The 15,636-nt window shown below is 43.0% G+C and overlaps 1 protein-coding gene across 4 annotated transcripts in view; it reads left to right on the forward strand.

Annotated features, from left to right (window-relative positions):
- The window catches only part of LOC144596636 (parkin coregulated gene protein homolog), a 184,265-nt gene that overhangs the window by 23,202 nt on the left and 145,427 nt on the right, over positions 1-15,636 (forward strand). For 3 of the 4 annotated variants that reach the window (XR_013547638.1, XM_078405216.1, XM_078405214.1), the window contains one exon: positions 13,146-13,280. The exons of the other annotated variant lie outside the window; for it this stretch is intronic. Coding sequence is in view for 2 of the 3 variants with exons in the window: in XM_078405216.1 (XP_078261342.1) it covers positions 13,146-13,280 (135 nt within the window). In the remaining variant the exon portion in view is untranslated. The remainder of the gene's footprint in view (positions 1-13,145; positions 13,281-15,636) is intronic. 4 annotated transcript variants of the gene reach the window in all.

A 15,636-nucleotide genomic window follows, 5' to 3' on the forward strand; every position in this document is an offset into this window, starting at 1 on the left:
TCCCGAGATGCTGCCTGATCCGCTGAGTTACTCCAGCATTTTGTGTCTACCATGAGACAAAAGTAAATTGTTTATCTTTACTTACATTACCTCTGCTCCAGAGCCAATATAATTCAACGGGCTGTATTACACCAATGGCACTCGCATACGTGCGCATTTAGAGGCTGAGCTCCAAGTCATCATCGACTATTTAATGAAAGTGTCGGGAGAATCGGCCTTAAGCATAAACAAAACAAAAGTCCTTTACGAACCTGCCCATTCCCCCCCTTTACAACCCCCCCCCCTCTTTACAAGATTCATGTTGTGGGAGCCAATCTTTCAATGAAGGCACACATCATTGATGAAATTCATCATCACCTTTCATGCCATGCATGATACAGCCTTTGGCTGACTGAGGATAAGAGAGGCTTCAAACCCAACTCAAAGTTTACTAGGCAGTAGTGATTTCTGATCTCCAGCATGCTGTTACATTACTTATAGTTGCCACCTCGAAGCATTCGGAAGGTAAAAGTACCAAAAATTAATTAGGTCAGGTACTAATGGTTAAAAACAAGACACATGAAGAAAGAATGAAAATAATCAATCACCGTAGGCTGTTAACAAATTAATTTTAAAAAGAAAAGGATGAAATCAATGTGCTTTCAATATTTGTTGAATGTAATTTTGATCCAGAAATCACTTTGAAAAGGTGGTTGATACAAATTCTTATTTTATGTTGCAGAAGTTGACCATTTAGCCTATTGGAGCCCATGTGGACTCACATGAAGCAATCAAAATTTGCTCCATGCAACCTCTCCCTATTTCCTTGTGCATTTGTTACTCAAGCACTCTCCAATGCCATTAATCTACACTCAGGAGAATTTGCAGCAGCCAGATAACTTTAGGGACTTTTTAGGATGTGGGAGGAAACTAGAGTGCAGGTGAAATCTATATGGCACACAGAGAGCATACAATTTCCACACACGCAAGAACCCAAGGTCAGGATTAAAGCTGGGTTTCTGAAGCTATGAGGCCGCAGCACTACCTGCTCTTACATCATTCCACCAAAATTTAATTGTAACTTTCAGAAGGAAATTGGATACGAGCTGCAACATTTGCAGTGTTGTGGGGAAACATCTGACAAGTTGGGTTGGAATGAAAGCAGCAAGTGAAAAACAGTCAGAAATGTGGGTTAATAAATTTAGCCACACAGCAAGAAAACAGGCCCTCTGGCCCAGCTCATCCATGCTGACCAAGATGCCCCATCTAAGCTAGTCCCATTTGCCCATGTTTGGCTCATATCCCTCTACACTTTTTGATCGGCTATTTGGGGAAAGCCAATAGGTAATGAGAATATATAAAACATGGTGGAATATTGAGAAGTGTCGAGGAACAGAGAGAATGCTTACCCCAAAATCATTGAAGGTGCTACAATAGGTAGCTAAGACTGTGAAGGAGAAACGGAAATTTGGTCTTATTGCCTGAAGAATAGAACAGTAGACCAAGTACATTGTTAGAACATTAAAAGCAATAATTGGGTCAAAGCTGAAGTACATAACACTTGACTCCCATGTGTTCAATAAAGTGTTCATCTCATCTTGAATATATTCAGTGGCTCAAGAAGGATCTGAGGGGAAAGTAAACGGGCCTGCAAACACAATACTTATAGCTACATAATTTTTAAAAATAATAAATTAAAAACCCCAATATCAGTGCAAAAAGTCCAAAGACCTTTGTGCAACTAAGATAGTTCATAATTCATAGTTTAGTGATTTTAATTTTCAAGAGCCTGATGGTTGTTGGGAAGAAAATATTCTTGAATCTGGTGGTCATGGTTTTTCCTTCTTCTTGATGGTTGGAGTGAAATGATAGAATGGCCAGGATGGTGCAGATCCTTGATGATGCTGATTGCCTTTTTGAGACAGAACCTCAAGTAGATCCCTTCAATGGTGGGGAGGTCAATACTTGAGATCCACCACTTTCTGTAATCTTCATTCCTGGGCATTCACATTGCTGAACCAGGATATGATGCAACCAGTGTTCTCCACCATGCACCTTTAGAAATTCAGTATTTGTCGGCACGCTGAATTTCCTCAATCTTCTCAATAAATAAAGGCATTGATGGGCTTCCTTTATGGTTGCATTAATATGCAATGTCCAGGACAGATCTTCAGAGATATGCACACCCAGAAACTTGAAGTTATGGACTCCGAAAAAAACAAACTGCTGGGAGAATTCAGTGGGTCGAGGGAAATTAACAGTTTGGGATTGGGACCCCTCATCTAGACTTAAAGAGTAGAGGGGAGAGGCAAGAAGTGCACATCATGATCAAAATAACATAATTTTCTTTCTGCTCTGTGCTTCTGGTCAGCATTCGGTGCACACATGCATTGCCCTCTCAATAGCTACAACTCAGATATGTCCACATGCACCATGGGCACTTTGTTATCTTCCCAAGATTTCTCAAAATGGCAAAAAATCTGTGTTAGCAAGTCTAAATTAAACCCTAATGTCCTAAGGATGGAAAGCTTGACACTATACGAACTGACAACTGTGTGATTAACCATATATAATTGAAATTTCACACCGTATCCTGTTTACATCTGCTCATTTATTTGCCACCGCACTTACTAAGTTATTCTGAGGTAACTGCTGATATTGATTTTATCCAATGTAGTTGTTTCAAAAGAATGTTGTGAATGTTATATACAGTATCATCTGCTGTTGGCCTGTAACAACTGCTGCTCCTTGGTACCTACTAACTAAGGTAGTTTCCAAGGCAGCCTCCACCCATGATTTCTTGGTAATCGGTGACTATTTTAGGCTCGGCAATATATTGAATGCCATTCCTGATTTTACTTGTCTGTCTCAGGTAAGTTTATTTTGCAGTTGGAAATTTTTGAATTTCTATCCAGCTGCACAGATTATAACTATAAATATTTAATTCTTAACTTTCTGAAGTTATTTACTGACTAGAAGGTTTTCTTGTTCATTTCATAGCTTTTGATGCTGCATACTATTCTACTTTTTGATTGTAATTATGATTTTGTGGGGTGGTTTTACCTTTTTAAAATCCTTTGCACTCTGAAGTTTTTTCGATTTTTAAAGGGGTCACCTCTACCTGTGGACACCCACCAATAATGCTCTTGCCCCCACTTTATTTTTAATAATCGTTGACTAATATTTTAACATTTATGTAATTTGCACTTGAGAATCTCATGAATCTTACGTTAGACATGTAGTTGTTGTTGAAACAAGGAGCTGCAGATGTATTACCAGAATGAGTAATTACCAGTATTATCACAAATGAATGGAGTAACTCAGCAGGTCAGACAGCATCTCTGGAGAACATGGATAGGTGATGTTGTGGTGTCTCAGGATGATTCTTTAGATCAATCCATGTTGTCCAGAGATGGTGACTGACCCACTAAGTTACTTCGGCCCTTCATGCAGTTGTTCATTTCTCAATGGTGTCACATTTGAATAAGCTAAAGGGAAAAACATTGTGGTTGTATTATTTACATTGTTACCATTTGGTCAGCCATGCACAATTACTAATAATTATTCTTTGGAACACCAAATCAATCATAAACTAATTTCCTGGATGAATAACAAAAGAAGGACAACACTAAATACAAAGGTATCTGTAAACAAAAAGATGAAATAAGAGATTAAAAATAAAGCCAAAAACAGCAAGGTAAAGAGGACTACAAGATTATAAGTGAATATTGAAAGAAATAGAAACTAATTCCACAAGCACTTTAAAAATACCGTTAACATAGAAATACAATCAGCAAGAGATGCACAAGGTAACTTTAAAAGTAAGGATAGCAAAATTATTGAATGATTTATTTAACCAGGGAGACCAACCAGAGTATCGGTTTAAGTTTGCTTTAGAGATACAGCACGGAATCAGGCCCTTTGGCCCACTGAGTCCATGGCAACCATCAATCTCCCATTCACATTAATTCTGTGTTATCCCATTTTTGCATCCACTCCCTATGCACTAGGGTCAATTTACAGAGGCCACTTAACCTATAAATCAACACTTTGCGATGTGGGAGATCTGGAGGAAACCGAAGTAATGTTCGAACTCTGGTCTCTGGTGCTGTGAGGCAACAGTTTACCAGCCGCGTCATTGTGTAGTGCTGTTGACTTGTAAGAAAAGATAAATAGATTTCAAGCAAAGAGTGAAATGATAGATAAATAATAAAACTCAAGGGCACAACTGTGACTGAAATGCACAGCACCCATGCATTTAGAATAACTTAGAAGGGGGACATGTTTGCCCAAAGAATTCATGGAGCACTTTGCCATCCAAATTTCAGTGAGTGATAAAATGTGAAATATTTTCACTTCAACAAGAACATAATTTAAATCTATAGTCACAGCACAACAAATTAGAGCAAAGAATGCATTGCCAGAGCTTGGACTTTCATTTGGCTAGTGTTGGAGATGTGTAAATATCTTGCATTCTTCCATTCACCATGTGGGAAGTTTCTGGATCCCTTTTGTCAAGTGGAGCCAACACAGAGGTTCACAAGGGATTGCTGGCTTCAAGGTAATGAATGCCATTAACTCTTCAAACAATGCTTTGAAAAAGGATCTACATCTTGACTCTGCTCCTTAACATCTGAACCAAAAGTGACTCGGCTTATTTATGCCGCCAGGTGTGTAACCAATGGCAGTTAATTAAGCAAGTGACTGCCACGGTATTCATATTATGGTGTTGATGGCTTCATTTTGAGACATTCTCAGTGTCCAAGTTGTATTTAAGTCACCTCGATAAACCAAAATTGACTCAGTAGGCCAATGGCAATTCACAGATAACTGACTTATGAGTGCTGTATGAGGCCTGTGCAGAGACCAGCCATACATTGAAAGCCTTGCTGCCACGATAAATAAAAAATAGCAGACCACCAGCATGGTGAAACAATGGTTTTACTACTCAGACAGCACTGGGGAATTGTCAAGATTTTTGATGGTCTGCTGGATTTGTGGCAGACTGCTGGAGAACTATGGGAAAATGATTAGAGATTGGCATTATCTAACCATTTGTGATAAGAACATTGCCTCTCATGACTTCAATATCCATGGAACAATAAATGGGACACAATGTGCTGGATTAACTCATCTCTAAAGGATATGGATAGGTGATGTTTCAAGTCTGGAGCCTTCTTCAGATCCAAATCTAAAACATCGTCTATTCATGTCCTCTAAAAATGCTGCCTGGCCCATTAAGTTATTCCAGCACTTTGCGTTCCACGCAAAATTCCAGCATCTGCAGTTCCTTATGTTTCCTCTGAATTATATATGAATCTGAGCACTGTGCACCCAGCTCTGATCTTATGATGGAGAATACATCACTGCTGGAATGGCTGGAGTCCTTGACACCACCCAGAAGTGATTTCCTGAAGATGATTGAATCCAATACTCACAACTGTATTGGTAGACACAAAATGCTGGAGTAACTCAGCAGGTCAGGCAGCATCTCAGGAGAGAAGGAATGGGTGACGTTTCGGCTCGAGACCCTTCAGACTGATGTCAGGGGAGGGGGCGGGACAAAGATAGGATGTAGACAGAGACAGGAAGACTAGTAGGAGAACTGGGAAGGGGGAGGGGATAGAGAAGGGAAGCAGGGACTACCTGAAGTGGGAGAAGTCAATGTTCAAACCGCTGGGGTGTAAACTGCCCAAGCGAAATATGAGATGCTGTTCCTCCAATTTGCGCTGGGCTTCACTCTGACAATGGAGGAGGCCCAGGACAGAAAGGTCAGATTGGGAATGGAAGGGGGAGTTGAAGTGCTGATCCACCGGGAGATCAGGTTGGTTGAGATGTACTGAGCGGAGGTGTTCAGCGAAACGATCGCCGAGCCTGCGCTTGGTCTCGCTCATGTAGAGAAGTTGACATCTGGAGCAGCGGATACAATAGATGAGGATGGAGGATGTGTAGGCGAACCTCTGCCTCAACTGGAAAGACTGTTTGGGTCCTTGGATGGAGTCGAGGGGAAGAATGAGGACATCTCCGATGCCCTAGTATAGAACACCTCATCCTGGGTGCAGATGCAGCATAGATGGAGGAATTGGGAGTAGGGGATAGTTTTTGCAGGGAACAGGGTGAGAAGAAGTGTAGTTAAGATAGCTATGGGGGTCAGTGGGTTTGTAGTAGATGTCTGACATCTACAAGGATAAAGTCTCCCTTGTCCTCACCTTCCACCGCATCAGCCATCACATACAACAAATTATCCTCCAACATTTCCACAACCTCCAAGGGGATCCCACCACTGACCACATCTTCCCATCTCTACCCCTTTCTGCTTTCCGCAGAGACCGTTCCCTCCGAAACTCCCTGGTCTACTCGTCCCTTCACACCCAAACCGCCCCCTCTCCAGGTACTTTCCCCTGCAAGTGCAGGAGATGCAACACCTGTCGCTTTACCTCCCTCCTTGACTCCATCCAAGGATCCAAACAGCCTTTCCAGATGAGGCAGAGGTTCACCTGCACGTCCTCCAACCTCATCTATTGTATCCGCTGCTCCAGATGTCGGCGAGACCAAGCGCAGGCTCGGCGATCGTTTCACTGAACACCTCCGCTCAGTCCGTCTCAACCAACCTGATCTCCCGGTGGCTCAGCACTTCAACTCCCCCTCCCATTCCAAATCTGACCTTCCTGTCCTGAGCCTCCTTCATTGTCAGAGTGAGGCCCAGCGCAAATTGGAGGAATAGCACCTCATATTTCGCTTGGGTAGTTTACACCACAGCGGTATGAATATTAATAATAATAATAATAATAATGCATTTTATTTATATAGCGCTTTTCATATACTCAAAGACGCTTTACAGAGATTTTGAGAACATAGGGAAATGAATAAATAGATAAATAAGTAAATAAATAAATGAACAGAGAAAGGAGACAGAAGGTGAGGTGACCTTCAGTGGTTGAAGGCAGTACTGAACAGGTGAGACTTCAGCGATGTTTTGAATGTGGTGAGTGTGGAGGAGTCTCTAACGGTTTGGGGTAGTGAGTTCCATAGGGTGGGAGCAGCGATGGAGAAAGCCCTGTCCCCCCAGGATCTGAGTTTGGTCCGGATGTAGGGGGATAGGAGATTGGCAGCGGCAGAGCGGAGGGTGCAGGTGGGAGTGTGCCTGTGGAGGAGGTCGGTCAGGTAGGATGGGGCCAGGTTATGGAGGGCTTTGTAGGTTATGAGGAGGATTTTGTACTGGATTCTCTGGAGGATGGGGAGCCAGTGGAGTTTATAAAGGACGGGGGTGATATGGTCACGGATCGAGGTGTGTGTGAGTAGACAGGCAGCGGAGTTTTGAATGTATTGAAGTTTATTGATGATTTTTGAGGGTGCGCCATAGAGGAGGCTGTTGCAGTAGTCCAGACGGGAGGTGATGAAGGCGTGGATGAGGGTTTCTGCAGCTGTGGAGGAGAGGGATGGACGGAGACGGGCAATGTTTTTGAGGTGGAAGAAGGCTGTCTTTGTGATGTGTTTGTCGAAGGAGAGGGTTTGATCAAGGATGATTCCAAGATTCCGGATGTGAGGTGAGGTGGATACTGGGAGACCATCAATGTTGAGGATGAAGTTTTGGGTGGATTTGGTGAGTGTTTTTGGACCAATGATGATGATTTCAGATTTGTTGCAATTGAGTTTGAGGAAGTTTGATTGAAGCCAAGATTTTATTTCAGTGATGCAGTTTGTCAGTGTAGAGTGTGTGGTGGGGGAAATTGACTTGGTGGAGATGAGGAGCTGGATATCATCGGCGAAGCAGTGGAAGTTGAGACCATGACGGCGGATTAATTGACCAAGGGGGAACAGGTAGAGAGGATGAAGAGGAGGGGGCCAAGGACTGAGCCTTGGGGGACACCTTGGGGGAGGGGAGCGGTGGGGGATTTACAGTTGTTAATGGAGATGAACTGGTGTCTGTCAGAGAGGTAAGATTTGAACCAGGATAGGGCTGTGCCGGTGATGTTAAGGGAGGTTTCAAGTCGGGTGAGGAGAATGGAGTGATTTATGGTGTCAAAGGCGGCGCTGAGGTCAAGTAGGATGAGGATGTTGAGGTTGCCAGCGTCGGAGGAGAGGAGAATGTCGTTTGTGATTTTGAGGAGCGCAGTTTCAGTACAGTGGTTTGAGCGGAATCCGGATTGGAAAGTTTCATACAGGTTATTGGTAGAGAGGTGGTATTTGAGTTGGGAAGCTACAGCACGTTCCAAAACTTTGGACAGAAAGGGTAGGTTGGAGATTGGTCTGAAGTTGTTTGGGGTGTCAGGGTTTAGACCAGGTTTTTTCAGAATGGGGGTGACAGCAGCAATTTTGAGGGATGGCGGGACGATGCCAGTGGACAGGGAGGAGTTTATTGTTGCAGTGATAAGTGGAGAGAGAGCAGGAAGGCAGGCCTTGACAAAGCTGGAGGGGATGGGGTCCAGAGAGCAGGTGGCAGTTTTTATTCCTGTGAAGAGGTCAGAGAGGTCGGTGGTGGAGATTGGGGAGAACTGAGGCAGGGGCTGACAGGATAAGGGGGGGCAGGTGGTTTGAGGGGGAGCAGGTGCGTTGGTGGTTAAGGTGCTGTAGATGTTGTCTATTTTGCTTTGGAAGAATGAAAGGAAAGTGGTGCATTTGTCAACTGTGAATGATTGGGAGATGGTGTCCAGGGGGCTGAGGAGTTTGTTTATTGTAGAGAAGAGTGTTTTTGGGTTTCCGGAGCCAGAGTGAATTATTTGAGAGTAGTAGGTGGAGTGGGCACGGGAGAGGGCATCTTTATAGTGTTGTATGTGGTCTTTGTAGGCTTGGGAGTGAATTGTGAGACCTGTTTTGTTGCGGAGTCTTTCAAGTTGGCGGGCATGAGTTTTCATCACGCGGAGTTCAGGGGTAAACCAGGGAGCAGAGTGGGTGAAGGAAACTGTTTTGGTTTTTATAGGTGCAAGCTGGTCGAGGCAGGAGGAGAGAGTGCGGTTGTAGTAGTCAGTGAGGTCAGAGGGGCTGTGGAGGTCAACGAAGGGAGAGGCGGACATTATTTCAGAGAGGGAGGATGAGAGCGAGGTAGGTGAAACAGAGTTCAGCTTGCGGAAGTTGATTTTGCGTTTTTGCTTTGGAGCTGGGGTGGGAATGTTGACAGACATGGTGATGGCTAAGTGATCAGAGAGGGTGGGGTCGGAGCCAGAGAGGTGATGTAGATTTAGTCCAGTGGAGCAGACAAGGTCCAGAATGTGTCCACGGTTATGGGTGGGGAAAATTGACGTGTTGAGTGAGGTTAAAGCAGTTGAGTATTTCAGTGAAGTCAGCGGTTATTGTGGAGTCAGTGGAGTCCATATGGATGTTGAAATCACCGAGGAGGAGGATTGAGGGGGAGAGAGAACAGAACTGGGTCAGAAAGTCAGAGAAGTCAGAAAGGAATGATGGGTGTGGTTTGGGAGGGCGGTAGATAACTGCCATGACTAATTTTGTGTGGCCAGAGAGTTTGAAAGCCAGGTGTTCAAATGAAGGAGCAGATGAGATGGAGATGAGGTTGATCTTGAAGTCCTGTCGGTGAATTACGGCTATCCCACCACCTCGGCCTTCCGAGCGTGGTTTATTGATGTAGGAGTATCCGTTGGGTGTAGTGAGGTTGAGTGGGAGGTAATCCAGAGGTTGTTGCCAGGTTTCTGTCAGACAGAGGAAGTCCAGTTTATTTTCCAGGATGAAGTCATTCAGAATGAGGCTTTTATTGTTGAGGGACCGGATGTTGAGCAGAGTGAGCTTCATGTTGCTTTGTGTGGTGTGGATGGACACGGGTGATTTAGCCAGGGCTTGTAGACAGGGGGCACGCTCGTGTGCGTTGTTGTGATGATGTAATGGACGAGTGGAAGTCCGATCAGCTGACCAGAGTGCAGGGATGGAGTGACCGGTCTGGGAGTAGACAAACTTGTGACCGGAGCCTCTGTGGATGTATTTGGGTCGTCGTAGAAGTCCGTGGTTGATGATGGCAGAGATGCATGGCGGAGTGGAGTGGTTGTTGAGCTGGAGCAGCCTCGCAGCCAAGTACTTCAGTGCCATGCCAGGCAGGAGCGAAGGAGCATAGAGCCCAGAGAGATCAAAACGTCACAGCAGGCACAACAGGCTGATCCAGAGCAAGGCCTATGAGGATCGAGGAAGCTGAGCAGCCTAAGGGTTAATAGGGAGCTGAGGACGTGCAGGCAGAGGAGGTAGCCAGGCAAGCAGGCAAGCAGGCAGCCAGGCAGCTGTTAGCGTTAGCGGTAGCGTTAGCGTTAGCAATTTGCGAGTTGATGACTGCAGCGCTAGCTGTCAGGTAACCCACAGGGGAGCAGTCCAAGCCAGCAGAGACAGGAGCACAGACAGGAGTGAGAGGTCCAAGGGTGCGGAGTCCAAGGGTGCGGAGGCAGCGGTGGAAGAGCTGGGCAGATGATGCCAGGTGGTCAAGCAGAAGGATTTGTTTAAGCAGAGGGATTTTTTCAAGCTAAGAAAATCTTTTCAAAAACAGCAAAATTAATACAAAAATAGAAGTGGTGAGAAGCGGCGAACAAACAACGCCAGCGTCCTCTCACGTCACTTCCGGTTTTCTGACTTCTGACTTCTCCCACTTCAGGTTGTCCCTGCTTCACCTCTCTATCCCCTCCACCTTCCCAGTTCTCCTACTAGTCTTCCTGTCTCCGACTACATCCTATCTTTGTCCCGCCCCCTCCCCTGACATCAATCTGAAGAAGGGTCTCGACCCGAAACGTCACCCATTTCTTCTCTCCTGAGATGCTGCCTGACCCACTGAGTTACTCCAGCATTTTATGTCTACCTTCGATTTAAACCAGCATCTGCAGTTTTTTTTCCTACTCACAACTGTATTTCTTGACAGTGGAAAATTTTCCCTCAGTGTAAATAGATTTCAGATAAGCTCTTGCATCTTATTTGGTCGAGTGACACGTTCACAAGTTATAGGAGTAGAATTAGGTCATTCGGCCCATCGAGTCCACTCCACCATTTAATCATGGCTGGTCTCATTTTCCTGCCTTCTCTCCATAACCCTTGACACCCATTCTAATCAAGAATTTGTCTATCTCTGCCTTAAAAATATCCACTGACTTGGCCTCCACAGTCCTTTGTGGCAATGACACCTTGATGCCAAGAGAACTCAATCCCTCATTTGGACCAAGATTATCAAATACTCTGAAGCTGGGTGATCCTGGTGGGATCCACAAGCATTGTTAACATCACCATCTATCAATTGATGACCGAGGGATGTATGGAGCCGTAATTTATCCATTTTCTGAGCAATTTTCAATTTTTTCAGAAGGCTACCATAGTGTCAAATTGAAGGAAAAGCTCAGCTGAAGGTATTACAAATACTGGAGCATCTTTTTCTCAGATGCAGCTAGTAAGTTGACAGGTCATGGCTGTCACTATTATGCTCAGCTATTTCTCAATATTGCATGGAATTAATTAAATCCTTGATGGTGGAACTTCAGGGAACAAAAACAACTGGGACCTAGTACTTCTGGCTAAGTAGTTGTGATGATAAAATAACAATTTATTTGGGCACTGCCATTCATGTCTGGGTATAGCAGGGGTAAAGAGTTTTGAGTGATCCAATGAATATGGAACCTAGGATAGTCCAGAACAGGAACAGGCTCTTCAGCCCACAATGTCCATGCTTAACATGATGACAAGATAGACTAATCTCATCTGTTTGCACATAATCCATCTCCCTACAAATCCATATGCCTATCTAAAACCTCTTAAATGGTATTATCATATATGGTTCCTGCCACCTGTTGGCAATGAAACCTCCAGGTTCTGTTTATATTTTTGTTTCCCAATCTCTGAAAATTGCAATCTTGGCACAAGAAGAAATGCGATTCCTTATTTTCTCACTTTAATGCTCGGTGTCCTAGCAGCACTGGATCGATGAAGTGGGGGTCAACCTGGCCCAGTGTAATGCGGTTGGCTCCTTCCACCATCTGTCCATGCAGCTGCCGCAGGTTGCGCTCGATCCACTCACTCATTTGGGAAATTTCGGCCACTTAACAGGCTTCCTCAGTTAAATTTGCAGCAAACATATTTTTCGTGCAGTAGGCTGCCTTTTTGATATGTTCACTGAAAATTGAGTTATTTAAATTGTGTGAATTGTATGGTTATTTATTGTTAGTTAAGCAGTTGGTGTGATGTACTTTCTCTCAACAGGTAACTTCAGGGGAAAACGTAACAGATACTATAGAATTTGATACAACAGCTCAATCATGAATGCATTGAATTTGATGAGCGACAGCAGACAATTTTATCTGTTCTTTGTCATGCTTTAGAGAGATCAATTCAGTGAGTTCTTCTTCAAAGATCTTAGTTCTGGAGTTTACATTGCAGAATATAATCAAGATTTGGACATACTCTTCAACAGCTTCCAACTTTTTCATAAAGTTACAGTACATGAGAAAACAAATTATAAAAGATGGAAAACCAATGGATTTGCACTAGGTTTTGTAGAAATTGTTCATTTATCTTCCTTACATCATTATGTCTTTTGAGGGTGAATTATGTAATTGAAGATAATTTGGGCTGCGCCAATGAGAAAATTAAGACCACCAAGGAAGCGTGTTCAAAAATATCCAAGCACTTGGGAAAAATTCCAAGCACCTTGAAATTTACCTCGTCCTTTCGTGCAGGTGGACCTCTCTCCGTTCCAGCCTCTGTCTCTTCCATGGCAACCATTACAAGTTTCCTGGGGAATTTACCTTTAAGGAGTTCCTCGCTTTTCAGATGAGTGGGTTAAAATAAAATGGCAGAACTTGGGTAAATTTGTATGGCCCTGTTGGGAATTACACCGATGCTCTTTTTGTATGGTTTTGTGTTTGGATCGCCTAACGTTGATTAAAAGGTCTTTCTACCTTATTTTACTGGTAATCTGAATGGGTGTTTGCCCTTTATAATGTTGAAAGACATGGAGGAGTGTATCTTCACAGGAGAGCAAAGTAGCAAACAAAAATGATTGCATTTTTACGCTTTTACGGACCAATACTCCGAAATCATAAATGAAGTACTCTTCAAGAGTGCTCACTGTTATAATGTAGGAAACACGGCAGGGTAGACAGATAATAATCTGTGTAAATTTACCATAAATTGAAGTCTGTTGTGTTAATTTGGCTGTAAACACTGTTTAATCCATCTAACCATTGTTTCTCAAGGTGGTCGGTCCTTCATCTGCAGGATCTTTCCGAGAGAGACCCAGTGCACCCACAGCATTTCGAAAGTGCTACAAACGAGGTGATTTCCCTATTGCCCTGGAACATGGTTCACAAGGAAATAGAATAGCGTGGAAGGTGAGCTGAAGTACAGTCCTAATGTGCACATCTCCTCTCAAACTAATGTTTCCTGTTGTCAAATCGGGTTAGTTTACACATTAATCAGATGGAATTGTTCTTCAGTAAATTGGGGCTGGGAAAATGACAGGTCTACTGAGTCAGCTGCCCACCCTTGTTAACAATTAAGTTATATCCAGTAAAAGAGATGAGAGAGTCAGCTTTCCTTTGAGAGTATTCTCTGCTGGCCAATCCATCTCCATTTTTATGAGGACCTGGCAACCCGGGCTATTTAAAACAGTCCATCAAGTGATGGAACTAGCTAAATGCATCAAGCAGGCAGACATTTAACTCTGAGGCTTCACCTCTTCCTGCAGAATGTTTCCAAATGGAAGCTTTAATTACTTAAATGGATAGGTCACGATTGTATGCCCTATGTGCAGAACAGAATATAAATGAAGGTCGATCCGTATGCCAGCACTGCTTTCCGTAGTTGCAGCGTGTGTGTGTTAGCTTCTGCACTGATCTGCAGCATGAAATGGCCTTATCTTTCCCATTTATTTGAAAAGGGTTAATAACCTTCAAAAACAAATACATTATTTAATTAATGCTCTGAAACTTGTACCTATTGTGTTTAAAATAGCAGGCTGGTTTCCATGTAAGAATTGCAAGGCCATTAAAGCATTATCCCTTCATGTGGGATTGTCCAGTGTAATCCACATTTTTGTTTACAAATGGAATATATTCCATGGCAGATCTTAAGTTAGAGCTAAACCTTCTGATTTCAAAGGTACAGTAATGTGTGCAAATATGCACACATTTTATGGATTGAGAAAAAAAAGATAAGTGTATTTTTAATTTCATTTCATTTCATACAGGTTTCAATGCATCAACAAACCTTTAAATACTTAAAGAAAAATATGCAAGCATTTGGAGTGACTCGTTATAATAATTTTGATATGAGATGATACGTGTCAAGATATGTTAATGTTAAGTGGTTTGAAGGAGGAAAGGAAATCGATAAAACATCTGTCATGTCAATCTTGCATTTGGTATTACTCCAAGCTCACAGGATGATACGTTCCCAGCATATTGCAAGGTGGAGGAGTCCTGGTGGGTGTACTTTTGCTGAGTTATGGAAGGGCCACATCTAAAAGACTTGAATAGAACATTACACGAGATCACCATAGAAATGTTTGGCCAGATTTTGAAAGATTATATGTCCTTGTACATATGTTTAAAAATAAATGCCTACTTTGATGTACAGATGAATTTGAGAGGGAAAGATAGGGTAGACAGCCAGAACTTTTCTCCCAGAATAGAAATGCCGAGAGGGCATAGCTTTAAGATGGGAGGGGCAAGTTTTTTTACACAATGGGTTCTCGAATGCACTGCCAATGGTGGTGGTGGAGGCAGATACAATAGAGGCATTTAAGAGGCTTGTAGATGGGCACATGGATAGGCAAGGAATGGAGAGATATAGATCATGTGCACGCTGATGATATTAGTTTATGTTGACATCATTTGTGACACAGATATTGTGGGCTGAAAGGCATGTTCCCGTGCTGTATTGTTCTATTTTCTATTTCCCTTGTTCCATGTTTACTTGTTCATAAGATATTCATGCTGGGTGAGTAGGAAATAATGAGAAGCCTCAGGCTTTTGTCTTTTCTGCACTTCACAAATTCCGATCACTGGCCACTGATTACAACCCTCCAGTGTCTGAAATTGAACTAGACGGTTTGCAACCTTGGCATCATAACCCAAACTGAACTTCAGAACACATATCTGTACCATCACCACCTTTGGCAAAATTATGGTGTATGTTGCAGTTAATTGAAGGAACATACTAGGATAGAATCCCACTTTCTTTGTGGGTCAGCAGTGTTGCCTGCCCATCATAAAAGAGAATTCAATTCTGAATTTCAAATTTGCCTCCTTCCGATTAGTGATGAATTGCCCTGGGAAAAAAACTGCCTTTCAAATTTACGTTAGATCTTAATTCTGTAAAAATCAATCCATGTCATAAGCACTTAATGTTTTAAACAGGGCATACCTAGCATTATGGAGAAAGGAGGTGAATGTGGTAGAAATTCAAGCAAATTCTATCATCCTGCTAATTCCATGCCTGGTAGGAAATTATGTGGGAAGCATAAGATAGAAATTTTATGATTTAAAAAAAAAAGTACTTTTAAAGAAGTATGAAATGGTGTGTTTGCTTCTAATTGCTCCTCTACTGATTTAGCTTCCCCAGATTTTCATACCAAAGAAGGAGTGTTTTGTGGAGAGGAGATGCATAGCACTAGGTGACTATCCAAGCATCATTTTGATGCAAAACATACAGAAGCAGCAAAAGTGCACCAAAGACCTCACCTGC

This window comes from Rhinoraja longicauda, chromosome 9 (assembly GCF_053455715.1).
Source record: "Rhinoraja longicauda isolate Sanriku21f chromosome 9, sRhiLon1.1, whole genome shotgun sequence".
Taxonomy (NCBI): Eukaryota; Metazoa; Chordata; class Chondrichthyes; order Rajiformes; family Arhynchobatidae; genus Rhinoraja; species Rhinoraja longicauda.